Below are 19,079 nucleotides of genomic sequence, written 5' to 3' on the forward strand. Positions count from 1 at the left end.
CATCAGGAGCCATCATCATCTTCTCCCACACATGCAGTACCTCCCCCAATCAGGATCCATCTTCTCCCACACATGCAGTACCTCCCCCAATCAGGATCCATCATCATCTCCCACACATGCAGTACCTCCCCCAATCAGGATCCATCTTCCTCTACCACACATGTATTTTCGGAAGGGATGCACACAGACTAGTGAGGGAGTAAGGGGATGACACATGCCTAGCCAGCATCAGCCCAATCACCCTGGCACCAATGGGATGCCATGTTACAGCCAGGTCACTCTCAACAGCTTGACTTTAGCAGTTGTGGAGAGCATGTGGAGATGCCCACTGTGATCCTCACACTGACTGCCCCACACCAAGCAGCCCTCACCAGGCTCACATGCCACTCATGTCTTTTCCAGCAACATCCGTTCAAATCTTCCCCTCCTATGCTGGGCCGTCTAACCTTTGCACAGTGCTGCTTTTCGATCCCCGGCAGAACACATTTCCATAGTGCCGGTGGCTTCTAGTAACATAAATCAATTCTGCCACTGGGCTACCATCTAAGGGGAGATGTCCCCTGCCAGCTGCAGTCCAGCTCATCTTCACGGTTCCCCTCAGACCCTGCCCCGCCCTGAGCACATGCAGTCAAGGCTGCTGACCTTCCCAGGACGTGAGTGGGTGGGTAAGCCCCAGGGTGATGTGCCAACTGCAGTGTCCACAACTGAAAGAACCTCCAACAGGCGCTCCATGAACTCCAGGTGGCCAGCGCCTCACGTGGTCTCCCGGCTTCCCTTCTCCACTCCTGTGCCATCTGAAGACCCTTAGTCCCGACCAGTCCACGTCAGAGCTTTTTCCTACCATCTTAAAGAAACTTTTGCCAAACCTCACGTCATTCTTTTTCTTCTGGCCGCTACTCTGGATTGTCATCGCTCACTGTAAACGTCTCAAGCTGGATTCTGCACAGAATGTGGAGTCAGGGGGAGGAATGGTCTGTTCATGACCAGACCAGGAAGGCTGGTGACACACAAGAAATCTGCACTCAAGTTCATGGGAAAACTTCCATGTTTAATGAAAAAGGCTCAAAGCATTAGATTATTTACATGTGAGTAAGAAAAGATGGCAGAGCCCGAGGGTCTTCCTGAGGGGCTGTGAGAAGACAGTTCATATAAACCCCATTAAACAGAGGCTTCTTGTGTCTAAGACGGAGATCACAACTGGCGCTGCCATATCCAGACCCTTGGTGCACCTGTACCAGCTTCAGATCAGGTCAGCCACTGAAGGAGAAGAAAGGTACATGAACAATGCCACATGTCATCTCCCCACCCCTAGTAAGGAAGCCCCTCCCACAGCCACCAACAAAGCCAGGAACTTGCCATTCATGGGCATCTCATCTATCTGGGTGGAGTAGTACTGTTCTATGTCCCTGAGGATGCGGATGTCATCATTCTTCACAAAATTGATGGCCACACCTTTGCGGCCGTATCGACCTGATCTCCCGATTCTTTAGAATAAAATATGTGTGTTAGTAAATAGTCACACAGATGAAGGCCAACAGTCTTGAGCAAAGAAGGAGGCACACACCTGTGAATGTACAGTTCTCTGTTGTTGGGCAGGTCATAGTTAATGATGAGGGACACCTGAGGAACATCCAGGCCCCGGGCCCAGACATCCGTGGAAATAAGCACTCGGCTGCAGAAAGAAAAGCCAGAAGGGTGAGGGAGAGTACTGTACAGTTTCAAGTAGCCTGGCCAAGGGCCCTGAGCAATGACATCACCCACACGCCATGGAAAACATGCTAAAATTACTTTAAAACGTGGGGTTAGCCCCTCCGGGAAAACATGACTTTTGCTTAGCAAAAATCCTATTATGAACAAGTACCTACTGATGGCCTCATTTTCAACTTAAGGTAATAAATCCACACCACTCCCCGACCACAGCAGCTGCTCTACCCAAGTGGTGCCACACCAGTCCTAACATGACAGGTGTACAAGGACAAGAGGCTGAAACCACAGTGCAAGAATACAACCACTCACACAAAGACTGCATTACTGAAACAGTGCCGGACTGACACACTGTTACTAAGAAACCACCGGTTCCCTCACCTCCTGACATGGTACTAGGATGAAGATGGACTCCTGTTTCCACGGCAAGTTAAGGGGAAGGAGTATCCCAGGGGAGGCTCAAGAGCCGCACAACTGAGCCAGGAGGAAGGGAAAAGCCCAGAGCAGTGTGTGAGGCAAGCAGGCCAGAGACTAGATAGTCTATAGATGGCAACAGGACACAGGAAGAAATTCATACCTAGACTCAAAGGTCAACTGCTGAAAACCGAAAAGAAAAGCATCCAGAGAGAGGCTGTGGGCAGAAAGCAGCCTACAGGCAGGCACTGTTAAAAAGGCAACTGGACTGGGCACCGAGGCCTCAGAACCATGGGGCCGAGCTGGCGGACCACCTCATCTGAGGCAGAAGGAGACTAGCGGCCACCATGGGAACCATCTCAGCAGCACCTCCTTCACTCTCCAGGAGACTCGAGGTGAAGGAGACGCTTCCAGACTCTCACATTTGGACCAAACTCATTTGAACACATCTCTAAATGTAAATAAATTCTACCCTGTAAAGCAAAATGCCACTGTGGATTAAAAAGCACATTAATTGCCAGGCGGTGGTGGCGCACGCCTTTAATCCCAGCACTCGGGAGGCAGAGGCAGATGGATCTCTGTGAGTTCGAGGCCAGCCTGGTCTACAGAGTGAGTTCCAGGAAAGGCGCAAAGCTACACAAACCCTGTCTCAAAACCAAAACCAAACAAAACGAGCATATACGTTTTAACATGCATGAAACTAATCTTAGGCCTGGGGCTAAACAAACCCTTATAATGTCTAGAAAGACAGGGAAAGTAGCTACTGGTAACAGGTATGAGGAAGAGAGACGTGTCTCCAGGGTAGCTACTAAATAACATTAAAAACAAACAAACAAACAAAAAACTCCACAACCTTCAAAGGGAAGGAAAAGCAATAATTTAAAAATCAAAATGAAGTTGGGCAGTGGTGGCGCACACCTTTAATCCCAGCACTCAGAGGCAGAGCCAGGTGGATCTCTGCGAGTTCGAAGCCAACCTGGTCTACAGAGCTTCCTGGTCTACAGACATCCAGGACAGGCTCCAAAAGCTACACAGAGAAACCCTGTCTCAAAAAACAAACAAAACACACACACACACACACACACACACACACACAGAGGGAAAAATTCACTGGTTAATTTAGATGAATACACACACGAAGTAAACTGCTCTAAATGGTCCACTTCAGACAGCAACTAGCTATGTACACACCTGTAAGTCCTACACTCCAGAGGCAGAGGCAGGGGTCACAAGTTCAATGCCAGCCTGAACTGCATAGACAGAGCCTGTCTCAAAATCTGAAAACCAACCAAACAACAAACAAATGGGGAGGGGAGGGTGATGGAACACAGCACTCACATCACTGACAAGTCAGAACCAAACCAATTCTAACTTGTTTCAAAGAACCATGAAACACAAAAACAAAGATGGAGGTATGCTCCAGAAATGCCCAGGGAAAAGCTGCCACAGGCTTCAGGACACCAAAGGTGGGTTCAAGTCTCCAGAGAGAAACTACATCCCTATACAAGCCAAGCACAGATGCTACAAGCATCCAGGAGTTGGGCCACTGAGATGGCTCAGTAGTTTATTTAGTAAAGGAGCTTGCTGCCAAGCCCGACAACCCTGGGACCAACAAGTGGGAAGAGAAAACTGACTTCCACAAATTGGTTCCTGACTTCCGCACATACAGAGAACAAATAAACAATAATAAAAGAGAACACAGGGGCTGGAGAAATGGCTCAGCAGTTAAGAGCACTGGCTGCTCTTCCAGAGGACCCAGGTTCAGTTCCCAGCACCCACATGGTGGCTCACAACTGTCTGTAACTCCAGTTCCTAGAGATCTGATGCTAATGCACGTAAAATAAAGTTAAATAAATTATTTAAAGAAGGGGGGGGAGAGAGAACACAGAGGATGACTTCACCTCCTCAGTGACAGAGAGAACTGAATACAAGAGGGAAGGATGTTGACAAGCTGAGGGCTATCAGCAGCTCAAGTCTAGCTGGATATATCCTACTCCAAGACACACAACACACACTGCTGCAATACCCAAAGGATCACAAAGCAGACCTGAATCAAAGGCACAAACTCACAAGACCTGTTCTCTGAGCACTGTGACCAATCCAACACTAGTTACCAGATGAACAGAAGCCAGCATGAACAGCAGTCAAACCAATGGTTAATGCCAGTTCACCACTAACCCAACAGCCCCCAGGGCAGCGTCCAATCACAGAGCAGTATCGCCCCCTGTACCTGGGGCAGGAAAGGACATGAAAGCACTGAGGCCAGCATCATCTGTCCTCACACAGGAGCCAAAGCTGCCAAAGGCCTACCTGGCACCTGACCGGAACTCCTTCATGATGGACTCACGCTCTTTCTGAGGCATGTCTCCGTGCATGGAGGACACAGTGAAGTTCGCTTCTCTCATTTTCTCTGTCAGCCAGTCAACCTACAAGTCAGATCAAGAGATGTGCTCATCTACCCAACCAGAGATCTGTAAAATGGCAGCTCTCCCCAGCGGGCATTTGCAGACAGATGCACAGCAAACTCACCCACCAGCAGCCAGGATGGGCATGCCTAAGAACTCTTAGGGGGAGACTCCCACAGGCTGCCCACAAGCTATCACTTCAACCTACTGGGCCTGAGTCTTAGCTCAAACCAAAGACATCAAAATTATTACAGAAAAACATGTCAGTATCTATTTTACACTTTAAAAGATGGTCTCATTATGTTTCCAACTCCAGAAATCTTCCTGCCTCAGCTTCCCCAGCAGGTCCCCCCCTGGCCTAGTCTCAGATTCTGTCTTAACACTGTCTATAGGTGCACTAACACAGGAACCCAGAGCCCGAGCCACAGCCTTTGATAGGAGACGCAGCCTGCAGTCCCCTAAGCACACACAGAGCGAGGCGGCACACCTTCCTCTTGGTGTTGCAGAAGATGACAGCCTGGGTGATGGTCAGCGTGTCGTAGAGATCACACAGGGTATCAAACTTCCACTCCTCTCTTTCCACTGCCACAAAGAACTGCTTGATGCCTTCCAGAGTCAATTCATCACTGGCAACAGATAAATGTTCACATCACTCTTCAAACCAGGACCTGAGGGACCCTAAGAGCCCCCAGTAACACCATCCTACCACAGGGCTGGATTGTGAACCTGTCTAAACCTTTCCCAGTTTCCACAACCTTGGATTCATTCCTCAGAGACTTAGAAATGGAAAAGGGTAGGGATCATCAATGCTGGTTTCCACAAAGGAATAAAGACATGCATTCTTACCGCTTCACCAAGATGCGGATGGGATCGGTCATGAACTTATTGGTCATCTCCAGGATCTCATGAGGCAACGTGGCACTGATGAGAACCACTTGTGTGGCTGGTGGCAGGTACCTGTACACATCGTAGATCTGCTCCTTGAAACCTGGGACAAAGATGGGCTCTGCTTTGGCTTTAAGGCTGTCATTGGGAGAGCCACAATGCCAGGTTTTCAGGTCAGTGGTCAGAACAAGTTCACAGGTGAACACCTGAACCTTGACCCACAAACTATACCTCAAACCCATTCAGTAGTCAGTGCTGAAAACCAGGCAGTGTGCAGTGCCAGAGCAGACAAGGATACCGCCATCCCAGCTGGGACTGGTCTCATAGACCTTAACCATGGGAACATTACAATAGGAATTTCAGATTCAAAACCTCCCAAGATACATTGTTTCTCCACAAAGCAAGGACTGTCACATCTCCAGAAGATAGAGACTGTGAAAACTTAAGACCTGACAATACAGTAGAAAATTGAAAAGTCTGGTCACCTTACCTTTGTTCAACATTTCATCAGCCTCATCCAAAACCAACATCTTGATAGCCCGTGTCCTTAAACTTCTACGGCGAATCATATCTACGCAATTAGATTTTAAAAGAGTTACACTCATTCTAAGGGAAGAGTTATTTCTACTGGTCCCTGTGACCTCTCAGAGCCCATCCCTGTACATACTACCAGGGGCCCAGGTGCAGAGACCCACCACTTAGCACATGCAAGTGAACCACCATGACCTTTGAGCACACCTCATAGATACTACCCACAGCCCAGTGCTCAATACAGCCACTCACCAAAGACACGTCCCGGTGTGCCTGCCACAACATGCTGCCCATAGTCCAGCTTCCGGATGTCCTCTCCAACATTGGTGCCCCCAATGCAGGCGTGGCACTGTACATTCATGTAGTCTCCCAGAGCAAGCAGACCCTGAAACAAAACAGGTTTACATGCCAGGCACAAGTGCAGACAAGTGTAAACTGTCATCCCCACGCTAATTTCAAACGACCAACTATCATTTATTCATGATAAAGTGACAAGACCTCTTTCCTTTGCCAAATGAAATTCATTTGGAGCGTCTCTGATTACTGAAATGGTATATATCAAATGCAGGCAACAGAAACATTACAGATCATAATCCCATCACTTTAACATCCCAATACATATCCTTTCAAGATACATTATCATTGTTTGATTAAAATGGATTTTTTTCCTGTGAAGAAGCTGTCTCCCCCACCAGTGCTAGGGACTGAACCCAGGGCCTCATGATTATAGGAGAGTTAACTACCACTAAGGAACATTTCCAGACCATTCCTAAGATTACGAATACATCAAACAAATAGAAGCTATAATAAAAACAACCAAACAGATTCATACGACATACAAGGAATTACAGGTTGCTTAGCATGCACAGAACTCTGGGTTCCATCCTTTGGTGCCATGAAAACCAAAAAGAAGAAAAGCATTACCATCAAATAGTGTGCGGGTCAGAGGGCAAGTGTGCGGCCAGTGCTCTCCCCCCCTTACATGGATTCTGGGAATCAAACTCAGGTGTGAGAGCAAGCACTATACCCAGAAAATGAACCTATAAACCAATCAGTCCAATGAGACATATAATGGACACTTGCAAACACAACAATAATCCTCCTGCTACTGTTGCTTTGCCAGGAATTGAATGGAAGGCCTTGCACACGCTAGGAGAGCACTCTACCAGCCTGACACCACCATTAATGGCTCACTTACCTTCTGAATCTGTACAGCTAACTCTCTTGTTGGAGCCAAGATCAAAGCTTGGGTTTCTCGAACCTGGTGAAGAAAAAGGAGGGGAAGAAAAACAACATGTGACTGTAAAGAACAGGTTCTCTTGCCCCTCCCCCAAGTCTCTTACAAACAGTTCCCTCTCTGCTTTCATGGCCGCCTTTTTTAAAATAGAAACTCTAGATTCTTCATATGAGCAAAAATCTGGTATTTGTCCACGTCCATCTTACCGAGCTGAGCCGGCCATCTCCGTCTCAGTATTGTTCACATGGCTTGCTAACAAGCACTTGGACTATGACAGACGCCAGCCCATATTAGCTTTGCTGCTCTTTCCTAACAGGAGACACTAAATTACAAGTCCAGGAAGAGCGTGACAAAGTCAGGGCTCTCCCGTACAGGTCAGAACTTCCTGTGTTTTGTTTTTTTGAGACAGGGTCTTACTTTCTATCCTTGGCTGGCCTGGAATTTGCTATGAAGAGCATGCTGGCCTCAAACTCAGAGATCCTCCTGTCTGCTGGGATTAAAGATACACAACCACACGCTACCTAAAAACTGCCCTCTGTACACGGCACTGGCAGAAGCACAGACATGTCTGGATTAAGGAGGGTATTGTGAGTGGCAAATCACCTGGATATCCAAACACTGGAGGACTGAAATGCTGAAGGTAGCTGTCTTGCCTGTGCCGGACTGGGACCTGTTTAGGAAAGCACACGAGTTCTTATCAGAGGAAGGGCACCCGATGACACTGTCCTTGCTCTGGGGACCACAACCCTCAGCAGTGCTCCAAAGGCCTGGTTGCACACTGGGCAGCTTCTTTCTAGATGTCCTCACCACTTACCCCAACATCTTAGCTGCAAAGATAAGACCCAAGTACAAGGTCACAACCTTTCATTTTGATTTTTAATTTTTACTTATGTTTTTGTGTGACCAAATGCCACACGTGTGAGGGTGCTTTCAGAGCCCAGAAGAGGATGCCAGACCCCCTAGAGCTGGAGTCACAGGCAGCTGAGTGTCAGTGTGGAAACTGAGCAAGCCATCACCACAGTCCCCAAGACACAATGTTAAAACGGTGACATGGCTCGTGTGCCAGGGACAGAGGAACTCCAAAAGGAGGCAGGAAAAGTCTCTCTTCCCTTAATGCAGCTGGCACCTAAAATTCTGGAGTATAACTTTAAGAAAAAAATTGTCTTTTGAAAATTAAGGGAAATAACAGTTTGGAGTACAGTTCAGTAGTAGAGAAAGCCCTTGGTTCAGCACTCGGCATGTGGAGGGGACAGAAATGAACAAATAAAGCTATTAAAAGAATATCTTACATAAATCTACATTCAGGGCTTAGGATATACATCAGTAGTGGAGCAGTTGTGTGGTGCGTACAATGACCTGGATATGATCCATAGTACCAAGCACCTCCCCAAAATACACATGCGTACTGACAGCAATTTGGCTTTAAAAAAACCAAAAGGAACCCTAGAGGAGAAAAAAAGGAAACCCTGAGCTGGAGGTGAGTTTGTGCAGAGTGTTGAGATGCCAAGGCAGAGTCAGCTTCCCACGGCCCTCACCAGTGCCACTGACCCAAGCTGGCTCTCAGCACACACAACTTACTGTGCAATGACATCTCTCCCCTTAATTATCTGCTTGATAGCTCGCTGCTGGATTGCTGAAGGTTTTTCAAAACCTGTAAATACAAAGAGGAAAAAGAACTAGCTCTCACACTATGAGGGCACAAGCTCCTGGGGGCACACATATCCGCTGCTTACTGCTAACCCCAGGAAACCCAGGTTCCCAGGTGAACCCACAGCTTTACCGACTAGCCTGGAAGATTACCTGTGAAGACAGTATCTACAATACCAACACTTGGAAGGTGGAGGCAGGAGCATTAGGAGTTCAAGACCAGCCTAAGCCATATGAAACCCCCTTTGCAATAAAATTAAATCCAGAAGCACAGTAGTGGCTGCCCTTTCCTACTAGCAAGCACTCAAATCTTTGTGTTGCTTGTCAAGCTCACAGGCATGATGTGAGATGCTCCATGCTGCTCTCTCGACTGGATATATCCCCATTACCTAGGCACCACCCCTACACAGTCCAGGCATGATTGTGTACTCTCTTAATCCCAGCACTCGGGAGGCAGAGGTAGGAGGATGTCTGTGAATTCCAGGCCAACTATTCTACAAAGTCAGTTCTAGGACGGCCAGACCTACGTAGAGATCTTTTCTTAAAACAAAACAAAAAAAGGAACAAAATAAAACAACAGAAGACAGCTGAGCTGTGGTGGCCCACGCCTTTAATCCCAGCACTCAGGAGGCAGAGGCAGGTGGATCTCTTGAGTTTGAGGCCAGCCTGGTCTGCAGAGTTCCAGGATAGCCAGGGCTACAGAGAGCCACCCTTATCTAGAAAAAACAAAAATTGACAAAAAAGAGCTCAGACTCTCAAGGAAGTACTCCTACCTAAGCAGATACAAGCAACATGGCCCAATATTCACTAAAAAGCCAGGAATGCACTCCGTCAGCCTCCAGCGGATCCTTTAGCTCCACCGCAATGGTCATCTTACCAGCTCTTCCATAGTCTGGACATCATCCCGCCTCCTCTTCTAACTCACTTCGCTCCAAACCCAGACACCGAAGTAAACTTTCAAACTGTAAGCCTGACCCTATCTCTTGTGCTTTAAAATGCAGTGGCTTCCGGATGGATTTAAGAAGGAATTTCAAATTCTTTACCACACCTCTCAAAACTGGCCGCTGACATCTCATGACAAGGATCTTCCTTCTGTTCCTGTCACACACAGGCCACCTTCAGGGAGCTCACTTTGCTTTTCACACCAACACTCACCGATCGAAGCACCTTTGCTTTACATTTTCCGCTCCCCTAATAGGGTTTGAACTCCCTACGGCACGAACCTACGGGATTTACAGCCCCAAGCCCCAACCAAAGCCTCGGGGCACCTCATAGGAACACACATGGTTATCCGCTCCTTCGGCGACTGGGAAAGCCTGGCTGAGAACCCCAGAGAGGCCGGCCCTGTGCTCCGGAGCGGGTCGCAATTCTCCGCCCGGCCTAACCCGGCCGGCCCTCAGCCTTCCCCCGCCGCGCGGGGCCCGCGACCCACCGTAGGCGTAGATGCCGCGCAGCAGGTCCTCCCGCAGGCCCATGGTGTCGAACGTGGGGGTCACGTCCACCTCCTCGCTGGTCTCGAACTCCACTTTGGTCATGTCTTCCTCTTTGAGCAGCCGCTTCCGCGCGGAGCCCGACGTCGCCATCGTGGCCGTGGCCGCCATGATCCCGAGTCCACGGAGAGATGAGCGCGAGCGGCAGCGGGAACCGGAAACAAGGCTCGCGCCGCCGGCCCGGTCGGGAGGAAGTGACGCCACCACAGCGCCGCGGAGGCGCGTCAGGAGAGGCGGGTGGCGCCTCTTGTGGCGGAAGGGGAAAGCGCGATGACGGCCACCGGAGCCGCCCCTAGTCTCTCGAGATTCAGTGCTCTGCGGCATTCGGAGAGGGGCTGGGCTTGATTCGGTATTTACGCATGGCGCCGCGCACGCCGTGTGTGCGGACCGCGGTCTTTTGAGTTTCTCCCGCTCTCCCGGGAGAAGGACGTGGGGCCGCTGGGGAGGTGCAGAGGGACACCAGGGCCCTGGGAGCTCGGAGTAAAGGAAGATGGCACAGCCGGGTCGACTCTGCGTTAGCGCCCCCCGCGTTGCCATGGCAACCCCAGCGTGAAGACGCCCTTAATCAAGCTTCCTCTACTCTCCCAGTTGTTCGGGGAACAGGGACCGCTTAAGCTGCCATCCCATCCGAGAATGCTTCGATGCTTCTGACCCGGTCACTCTGGAGGGTCCTGATTTTAAAGTTAGGCTCCACGAGAGCCTTGCAACTGGAGCATGTCTGTTTTGTTTGTTTCCGAGGGTGGATCCCAGGATATATTCAATTTTGAACCACACCCTTAGTGCTAGGAAACATTCATTTGCATTTGGGTCCTGCTTCTTTTTTTTTCTTCTGCTTTTGAGGAAAGATGTCTAAACTGTTAAGAGCAGTTACTCCTTTTCCAGAGAACCAGAGTTCTGTTCCAGCACCCAGGTCATGTGATTCATACTTGCGTGCATCTCCAGCTCCTGGGGATCCAATAGTTCTGGCCTGGGTGGGGGCCACATTCTTGGTATATACACACACAAATAAGTCTTCAAAAACTACTATAAAAATGGAACTCATTTTATTTAGATAAGTTTAATTATAACCAGATTGTCCTTTTCTTGAGAAGTTGTGGGTTTCAGTATACCCACATTAAAACCAGTTATTGCTGCCTTCTCTTGGGAGCTTGGCTCCTCTGATGTTAGGATTTGTCTAGACCAGATCACCGATATGACATATGTGGTATTATTCAGAACTTCTGAGGCTAAGTAAAATGTGAGTTCAAGTTCTTGTGTCTTCTCACTCCACACGGATTTATTCCATGGTGTCATGTCATTTTGCAAGCCTGACTCTAAAGGTGGTTTTGCAATCTCTGATGTAAAATACACACGAATTTTAATGACATTGTAAGAAAAGAATGTAAAGTCTCCATTTCATACTGCCTGTTGAAATGAGTCTAATAATAGCTTAGGGGTACTGTTTAAGATGCTGTTTAAGCTCACCTGTTTCTTTTACTTCAACTGTAACGGTTAAAAGATGTATTCCTATTGGGCAACTCTGCCCACGTATCTTTTTTATTTATTTTTTTTTTTTTTAATTTATTTATTTATTTATTTGGGTTTTTCGAGACAGGGTTTCTCTGTAGCTTTGAAGGCTGTCCTGGAACTCGCTTTGTAGACCAGGCTGGCCTTGAACTCACAGAGATCCACCTGCCTCTGCCTCTGTAATGCTGGGATTACAGGCATGTGCCACCACTACCCGGCATCTTTTTTTTTTCCAATGTATTGTGTTTGTGTGTATGTTCACATGATGTATGTGAGTGGGATTGCCCATACCACAGTGTAGGTGTGGAGGTCAGGAGACAACTTTGCAGAGTCTGTTCTTTCCTTCTACCTTTATGTGAGTTCTAGGGTCAAACTCAGGTCATCAAGCTTCCATAGCAAGCTCTCTTAGCCTGTGAGCCATCTTCCCAGCTTGCTGTAGTTTCTTACAGTACCCGAACAAGTTGAAGAGCCTCATTTTGTCTGTAACAGTTGAAGGCATCTGTAATCTAATCAGTCAGTTACGCACTGCATGCCTTTGTTGCTTGCCTCCGTAAACTATCTGATCAGCATGGTTACATTGTATTTTATATGTAAGTATCTACCTAAAAGCAACAATTTAAACTAGTGACCTATACTTGTGACCCCAACATTTGAGTGGTGGAGGCAGGAGCATCCATAGTTTGAGGCCAGCAAGCAGTGGTGGCCCACGTCTTTAATCCCAGCACTCCGGAGGCAGAGTCAGGCCAATCTCTTGTGAGTTCAAGGCCAGCCTGGTCTACAGAGTGAGATCCAGGACAGGCACCAAAACTACACAGAGAAACCCTGTCTGGGGAGGGGGGAGTTTGAGGCTAGAATGGACTATGTGAAGAGACTGTCTTTATAAAAATAAACTACGCTGGGCGGTGGTGGCGCACGCCTGTAATCCCAGCACTCGGGAGGCAGAGGCAGGTGGATCTCTGTGAGTTCAAGTTCTTGCAGAGGACCTAGGTTCAGTTCCCAGCATCCATGTCAGGCAGCTTACAACCCAGGAGACCCACGGCCCTCTTCTGGCCTCCGAAAGCACCTGTATGCATATGGTGCTCAAACATACACTCAGGCATACACACACAAATAATAGATTCCTTGGTTAATTAAAATAGTAAATCAAGGGGCTGGAGAGATGGCTCATCAGTTAAGAGCACTGACTGCTCTTCCAGAGGACCGGGGTTCAAGTCCCAGCACCCACATGGCAGCTCATCACTGTCTATAACTCCTGCTCCAGGGGATCTGACACCCTTATACAGGCATACCTGAAGGCAATACACAAAATGAAGATAAATTTTAAAAATTTAAAAGGACTATTTTAAAAAAATCAAGAACTGACAGCCTACTTGACAATCTATAATTCCAGTGTTTAAGTTGAGGGGTTAATGTGATTCTTGTACATCTCAATCTCCATTATAAGCAGAGGATGCAGGCATATGTCTCACCTGTTCTACTGATGGAAAAACTAGGCTCAGTCTACATTACATCAAGGGAGAGATTGGCCCAGCTTTTATATTACGGTGGCTTTATCCTACATATAGTACCTGGCCTCTGGAACCCGGGACACCGTGGCCTCTCAAGGGAAGAAGGCTCTAATTGACAAAGGTGTTTACGCCCATTACTCCTGGTCTCAGCACACCTTCTCATCGGCGCCACATTGCCTACTCATTTTATTTGGGGGTGTGTGCTTAATTTAACAGGGGCAGGGGTTTATCTACTTAGCTTCCAAGTTTCCTTAACATAAGTAAACAGCTACCAACTTGCTCACCACTCACATCAGGGAAAGAAGGAGGAACAGAGACATGGTCCAGCTGAGCGGGAACATGACAAGCTCATGGGGGAGATGAGACAGTGCTAAAGTGTGCTCTGCTGAGGAGCCCATATGCATCCACTGAGCTCCTGGAGTCTCCTCCTGCCCAGGGGTGAGGGAGGCTCAGGCAGTCCCATCCACTGACTGAGTCCACAGCCATCATCCCTGCAGAGGTGAACATCCTAGACAAAAGGAAATCCGAAGGATTGCTCCCTGCTCCTGTTCCCACCCAGCACCAGGTATAGGTACAGGAGCATAGTAAGCTGCTCTGGACAGGAGCCTTCTCAGTCCTGGGCTGGAGGGGTGGGGGTCACTTGGCTTCATTGAGTGCTTATTCCAGAGAAGGGCAAGACCCAGGAAACTCATAAACAAATAAGATAATTGTATATTATACAGTTACTGTGTTGTAAATAAAACAGGACAAAGTAGAAAAAGTTACTGAGTTTCTGGTTTTACTTGGTGGCTGGAGGAAAATGTCACCTGACTTGAGAGGAGGTGTTCATAGTTACACCCAGGGAGGGATTGTGATAGGAAGGGACCGGAAGAAAGAGCAGAGGCAGGGGGAGCTGGGGGGAAGGGAGAAGAGAGAAGGACCACATCAGCAGGGTCTCTCACAGCCTGACTGCCACAGAACCCCTCCTGGATGGGGCAGAGAAGGGGGATGAGTTCTGATGCTGGAGTTGGAAAGGTGACTTGGTTGTATAGGGAGATGCTGATGCTCTGAAGAGTGGGTGGTGGCTGTGGCTGCTGTCTGATACTGTGGAAATTTTAGATGGAAGTTTACAGAGCTGATAGTTGGCAGGGCTGGGTGGGGCTGTCCTGATTACAAAGATTTCTGGGTCATGAGATGGGAAACTATGGGGCCTTGTGCTAGGATTAAATAAGGGGTGCAGCAGGAGCTGTGGCATGGGGTTTCCCTTTGTGGTACAGAGGTGAGGAAAACATTCTGGAACCAGCTTAGAAGAGCTGTGTGAATGCTGTCTGGGTGAACAATAAAGCTTTCTTGGGCCGGGTGGTGGTGGCACATACCTTTAATCCCAGCACTCAGGAGGCAGAGGCAGGTGGATCTTTGTGAGTTTGAGGCCAGCCTGGTCTATGGAGCAAGATCCAGGAAAGGTACAAAGCTATACGAAAGGTACAAAGCTATACAAAGAAACCCTGTCCCAAAAAAACAAACAAACAAAAAAAGCTTTCTTGGACACCTGGTTCCCACTGATGGGGATACTGATCATGGTGGAAGGCTTGCCTTGTCTGGGTGGAAGGACCTTAGGAATTTTCATCTGGACAGATGAAAACTGGTCTCCCAGGTCACAGGCTAATGCCCCTGGTGAGGAGAAGGCCACAGCCACTCTGCCAGGGTCACAGGTTCAAACAGAGTAAGAGCATCGCCCACTTCTTGGGTGGGTTGTTAAGCCCCCTGGTCACAGGCTTCTCACAGTCTCCACCTAAAATGTCCCTCATGGTAAGAAGGCTCATCTCACCAAGGCCCATGCATAGAAAGCTCGAGATAGTTCTAGAAAATGCAAAGAGGTACCGCCATGCCAAGTGAAAGAGGGAGACACTAAGTCTGTGCCCTAAACACAGAGGCCAGGCCTGATGGCATGTGCCTGTGGTCCAGCTTTCAGGAGGCTGAGTCAGGAGGATCCTGAGTTCCCAACCAGTCTGGGCTGTGGGGGGTAGGGGAGTCAGGAGAGCTCTCACACATGTGCAACCAAGCATGCCTCCTCTGATGGTGCAGCCTGTGGTCCTGGTACTCAGGAGGCAGAGGCAGGGGGATCATTCTAAGTTTAAGGCCATTCTTAGCTTCCTACTGAGTTCTAGGCCAGCCAGAGCTAACGACCTGTCTCAAAATAATAACAGCAAAAGTCTGAAGGAAACACAGAAAAGAAAACATAAAAGGAACATACGGCCTCTTTGCACTCACAGGGAGCTCCAGAGATGAACAGGACTGAGGGCAGAATTGTGTCTTGTTCTCCACAGTTCCCTCCAGAGCACCCTGTTGGTGCTCATCCTGCAGCCCTCAGGATGTCAACTGGGTGTTACCTCCAGGGACAGCAATGCTCAAGGTGGGTGGGGCTGGCTGGGAGCAGCTGGCACCTTGACTACATGGCCTATAGTGGTGGTGATCAGTAAGGACAAGGGACAGAAGCTGACTGCAGGCCAGCCAGAGGGCAACTCTGGGCAACATCGCATTTATCAGTGATGTTCTGGAGGTCAGGGAGGCTCCAGTAGGCTTTGGAATCACGTTAGCATGAGTGGAGATGGAGGACCTGGACAAGTGGAAGGTCCTGGGGGAGGAAAGATCAGACACATTCAGGGCCTGCAAAACAGCGGGGGCAGGTAGAGGAGCACCCTGGCAGGGTTACGCCGAGGACTGGCGTGTCACCAACACCGAGAGTTGCAACTCTTCTTGCTCACTGCTCATGGGAAAGAGGATTCCAAGACTCCTTCCAACACATTATCAACTGTTTCTCAACACTCAGCTGGAGGCCTGAGCAGGCAGGGCACACTGTCACCTGACTCCCTGCGCCCCACTGGGTGCCAACGCAGCGAGTGTGCCAAGGCAGGGCAAGGCAGGAAGCCACTGTCTCCACAGAGCAGGCAGAACAGGCCGCTCTGTGCTGCTCTCGGCACAGCCACCGGAAGCTCCCCGTGGTGCTTGAGAACTGTCCACCCAACTAGCCATCTCACATCTACCGATGAGAATTTTCTTCCTTAAAACTGGTGAAATTTGGCCAGGCTGCAACAGCACATGCCTTTAATCCCAGCACTCAGGAGGCAGAGGCAGGTGGATCTTCGTGAGTTCGAGGCCAGCCTGGTCTACAGAGCAAGATCCAGGACAGGCACCAAAACTACACAGGGAAACCCCGTCTTAAAACAAAACAAAACAAAACTAGTGAAATTCAAGCCAGGCAGTGGTGGCACACACCTTTAATCTCAGTACTTGGGAGGCAGGGGCAGGCAGATCTCTGTGAGTTCAAGGCCAGTCTGGTCTACAGAATGAATTCCAAGACAGCCAGGTCTGTGACACAGAGAAACCTTGTTTGGAAAATCTAAACCCAAACAAACAAAGAAAACCAAAATAAACAAACAAAAAACCTGGTAAAAATCTCACCAGGTGAAATAAGTGGGTTAAAGTGGAGGACTTGGGGGCATTTTGCACATTTACAGTGTCAGCTCCCTGAACTGGATAAGAAAAGCCAGTACTGTGTCATGCCACCATGCTTGGCACGCTTTCTTGTGCATGAGAGCTCCCCTGCCCCTCCACCCCGCTACCCTCCAAGATCAAGCAGTTCTGGAACTCGGGATCCTCTTGAAAGCTGGACCACAGGCACATGCCATCAGGCCTGGCCTCTGTGTTTAGGGCACAGACTTAGTGTCTCCCTCTTTCACTTGGCATGGGCACAGACTTAGTGTCTCCCTCTTTCACCTCTTCACATTTTCTAGAACTATCTCGAGCTTTCTATGCACGGGCCTTGGTGAGATGAGCCTTCTTACCATGAGGGACATTTTAGGTGGAGACTGTGAGAAGCCTGTGACCAGGGGGCTTAACAACCCACCCAAGAAGTGGGCGATGCTCTTACTCTGTTTGAACCTGTGACCCTGGCAGAGTGGCTGTGGCCTTCTCCTCACCAGGGGCATTAGCCTGTGACCTGGGAGACCAGTTTTCATCTGTCCAGATGAAAATTCCTAAGGTCCTTCCACCCAGACAAGGCAAGCCTTCCACCATTCCACCATGATCAGAACCTGTGCGGCTGGCACAGTTTTACTCATTCACTCGGGCAGTATTTATGCAACTGTCCTAGGGGTGGGGCTGAACAGAGAACAAGAAAGACAAGAATTGTCACATGCCATGGGGGAGGCAAAAAAAAAAAAAAAATCAGACTGCAGAATAGATGGGGCAGACAAGTCCAGGAGAGATAAATGAACAGGCCAAGGGGAAGGGAGGGCCCAGAAGTCTGCAGTTTAAATTACAAAGGCCTGGAAGGGCCTTTTTGTGGGAAGCTGGGCCTTAGGTGGCGTCTGAAGGAGCCGAGGGGAAGTTCTTAACAGCAGGAACAGCAGGTGCAAAAGCTGGTAGAGGAGTGAGCCTGGAGCCGCAGGCGTGGAAGGGGGCCTGCATGCCTAGAGAAGCTGAGAGGTCTGTGCCATCAGCAGGTACCCCATAAGTACGGTAGACTGGGCACTGTGGACTTCAGTGCCTGCACACCAAAGGGAGTGCTCAGGTCCCACTTAGGCTCTCACTGAGCGTTACTGCCTGCTGTGTTAAATGCTGGCTGTGGAGCCTGGGAGCCACCATGCAGGAGAGGAAGGACTATGGATGTAGATCTAGGAATACCACACAAGTAAAGTGATCAGACTCTAGAAAAGGATGCCCCAAGGCTTTTGCCACAGCCTAAGTTGCTTATGACATGTTGACCTTTGAGGGGCCTGTTGGAGTCACATGTAATTCCTATAATTGATTATGGGGCCAGGAAGGCCCCCAATCATCTTAACCTTCCTAGGTTCTTTTCAAGAGTAGAGACTTATGGACTGGCTGACATGAACGAAGGAGGACTCTCCTGGCTTCCACCACACCCTGGCTCACTGCTTTAGGTGGGGAGACCAGATGCCAGGCATTTCTCAACAGGTGATGGTGACTTTCACATCAGCCAATCAGACACAGGAGGAGGAAATGTACTGGCCCTTCACCTGTGTGTGTAAGCCTCTATATAAGGCCCTGCTTCCGCGGGCTGAGTCCAGATGACTGTGCCCGTCAAACCTGCTCTCGGTTGCTGTTCAGCCCAGCCTAAGACTGAGCCTCCGACCATCGCTACCACGGGAAAGGACAACTAATGCAGAGTCTGTCCCACCAGACCCAGTCAGCATGCCAGAGGGACTGTGGATGGATCAGGACAATGAACAGGTCAGGACAGGACCCCAGCTGTTCTGAGGCCAGAGGGGCCATCATCTCCTTCATTAGGAGTGGAGGTGGTGCCAGATTTGTGGGGAAATGAAGGGAATAGCTTGTCTCACCGTGCTTGGTTAAAGTGCTGGAGCATTCTCCGGCTGCTGAGTTCCATCATAGAGCCATAGGGACCAAACAGTTGGAAGGAATGCTGGGATTTATAGTCACACCTCCTGGTTACTGGAGTTGAACGAAGGGGAAAACAGGTGTCTGGAGGCAGGGGTACAGTGAGCTAGGCATGTTATCAGTGTGAGGGATTCCCACCCATATTCCCGGGACTGAGAGACTGGATTTGAGCAGAAGGATACAAAGGGCCATCTTCTCTTCTGTGCTTGGTGACCCTCTCCTTGGCCACTGCATCAGTCAGCCACCTGTTCTAACCTCCTATCCAGACTGGTGTGTGTGTGTGTGTGTGTGTGTGTGTGTGTGTGTGTGTATGTGTTTGTGTATGAGCTCATGTGTAAGAGTCTGTATGTGT

At 49.2% G+C, this 19,079-nt stretch overlaps 1 protein-coding gene across 1 annotated transcript; it reads right to left on the bottom strand.

The window, feature by feature from the left end:
- Positions 1-1,027: 1,027 nt before the first annotated feature.
- Eif4a3 (eukaryotic translation initiation factor 4A3) lies at positions 1,028-10,507 on the bottom strand. The gene is made up of 12 exons (XM_036198154.1): positions 10,256-10,507; positions 8,755-8,827; positions 7,780-7,846; positions 7,138-7,200; positions 6,192-6,324; positions 5,899-5,979; positions 5,370-5,511; positions 5,011-5,149; positions 4,429-4,544; positions 1,565-1,672; positions 1,357-1,484; positions 1,028-1,257 (listed from the first exon to the last, which is right to left on the bottom strand). The coding sequence occupies exons 1-12, from the start codon at positions 10,422-10,424 to the stop codon at positions 1,241-1,243; spliced, it is 1,236 nt and encodes a 411-aa protein (XP_036054047.1). The 5' UTR covers positions 10,425-10,507; the 3' UTR covers positions 1,028-1,240.
- Between the last annotated feature and the right edge of the window lie 8,572 nt (positions 10,508-19,079).

The sequence above is a fragment of the Onychomys torridus genome, chromosome 8, assembly GCF_903995425.1.
Source record: "Onychomys torridus chromosome 8, mOncTor1.1, whole genome shotgun sequence".
NCBI classification, from domain to species: Eukaryota; Metazoa; Chordata; class Mammalia; order Rodentia; family Cricetidae; genus Onychomys; species Onychomys torridus.

Bases quoted from the DNA above. Each gene is read 5' to 3' on its own strand.
- Eif4a3 (XM_036198154.1), bottom strand. From the start codon at position 10,424: ATGGCGGCCACGGCCACGATGGCGACGTCGGGCTCCGCGCGGAAGCGG. The intron at 8,828-10,255 runs GTGGGTCGCGGG...TTGTATTTACAG, and splicing joins GCGCGGCATCTACGCCTACG to GTTTTGAAAAACCTTCAGCA. The intron at 6,325-7,137 runs GTAAGTGAGCCA...GTTTTGTTTCAG, and splicing joins TAGCTGTACAGATTCAGAAG to GGTCTGCTTGCTCTGGGAGA.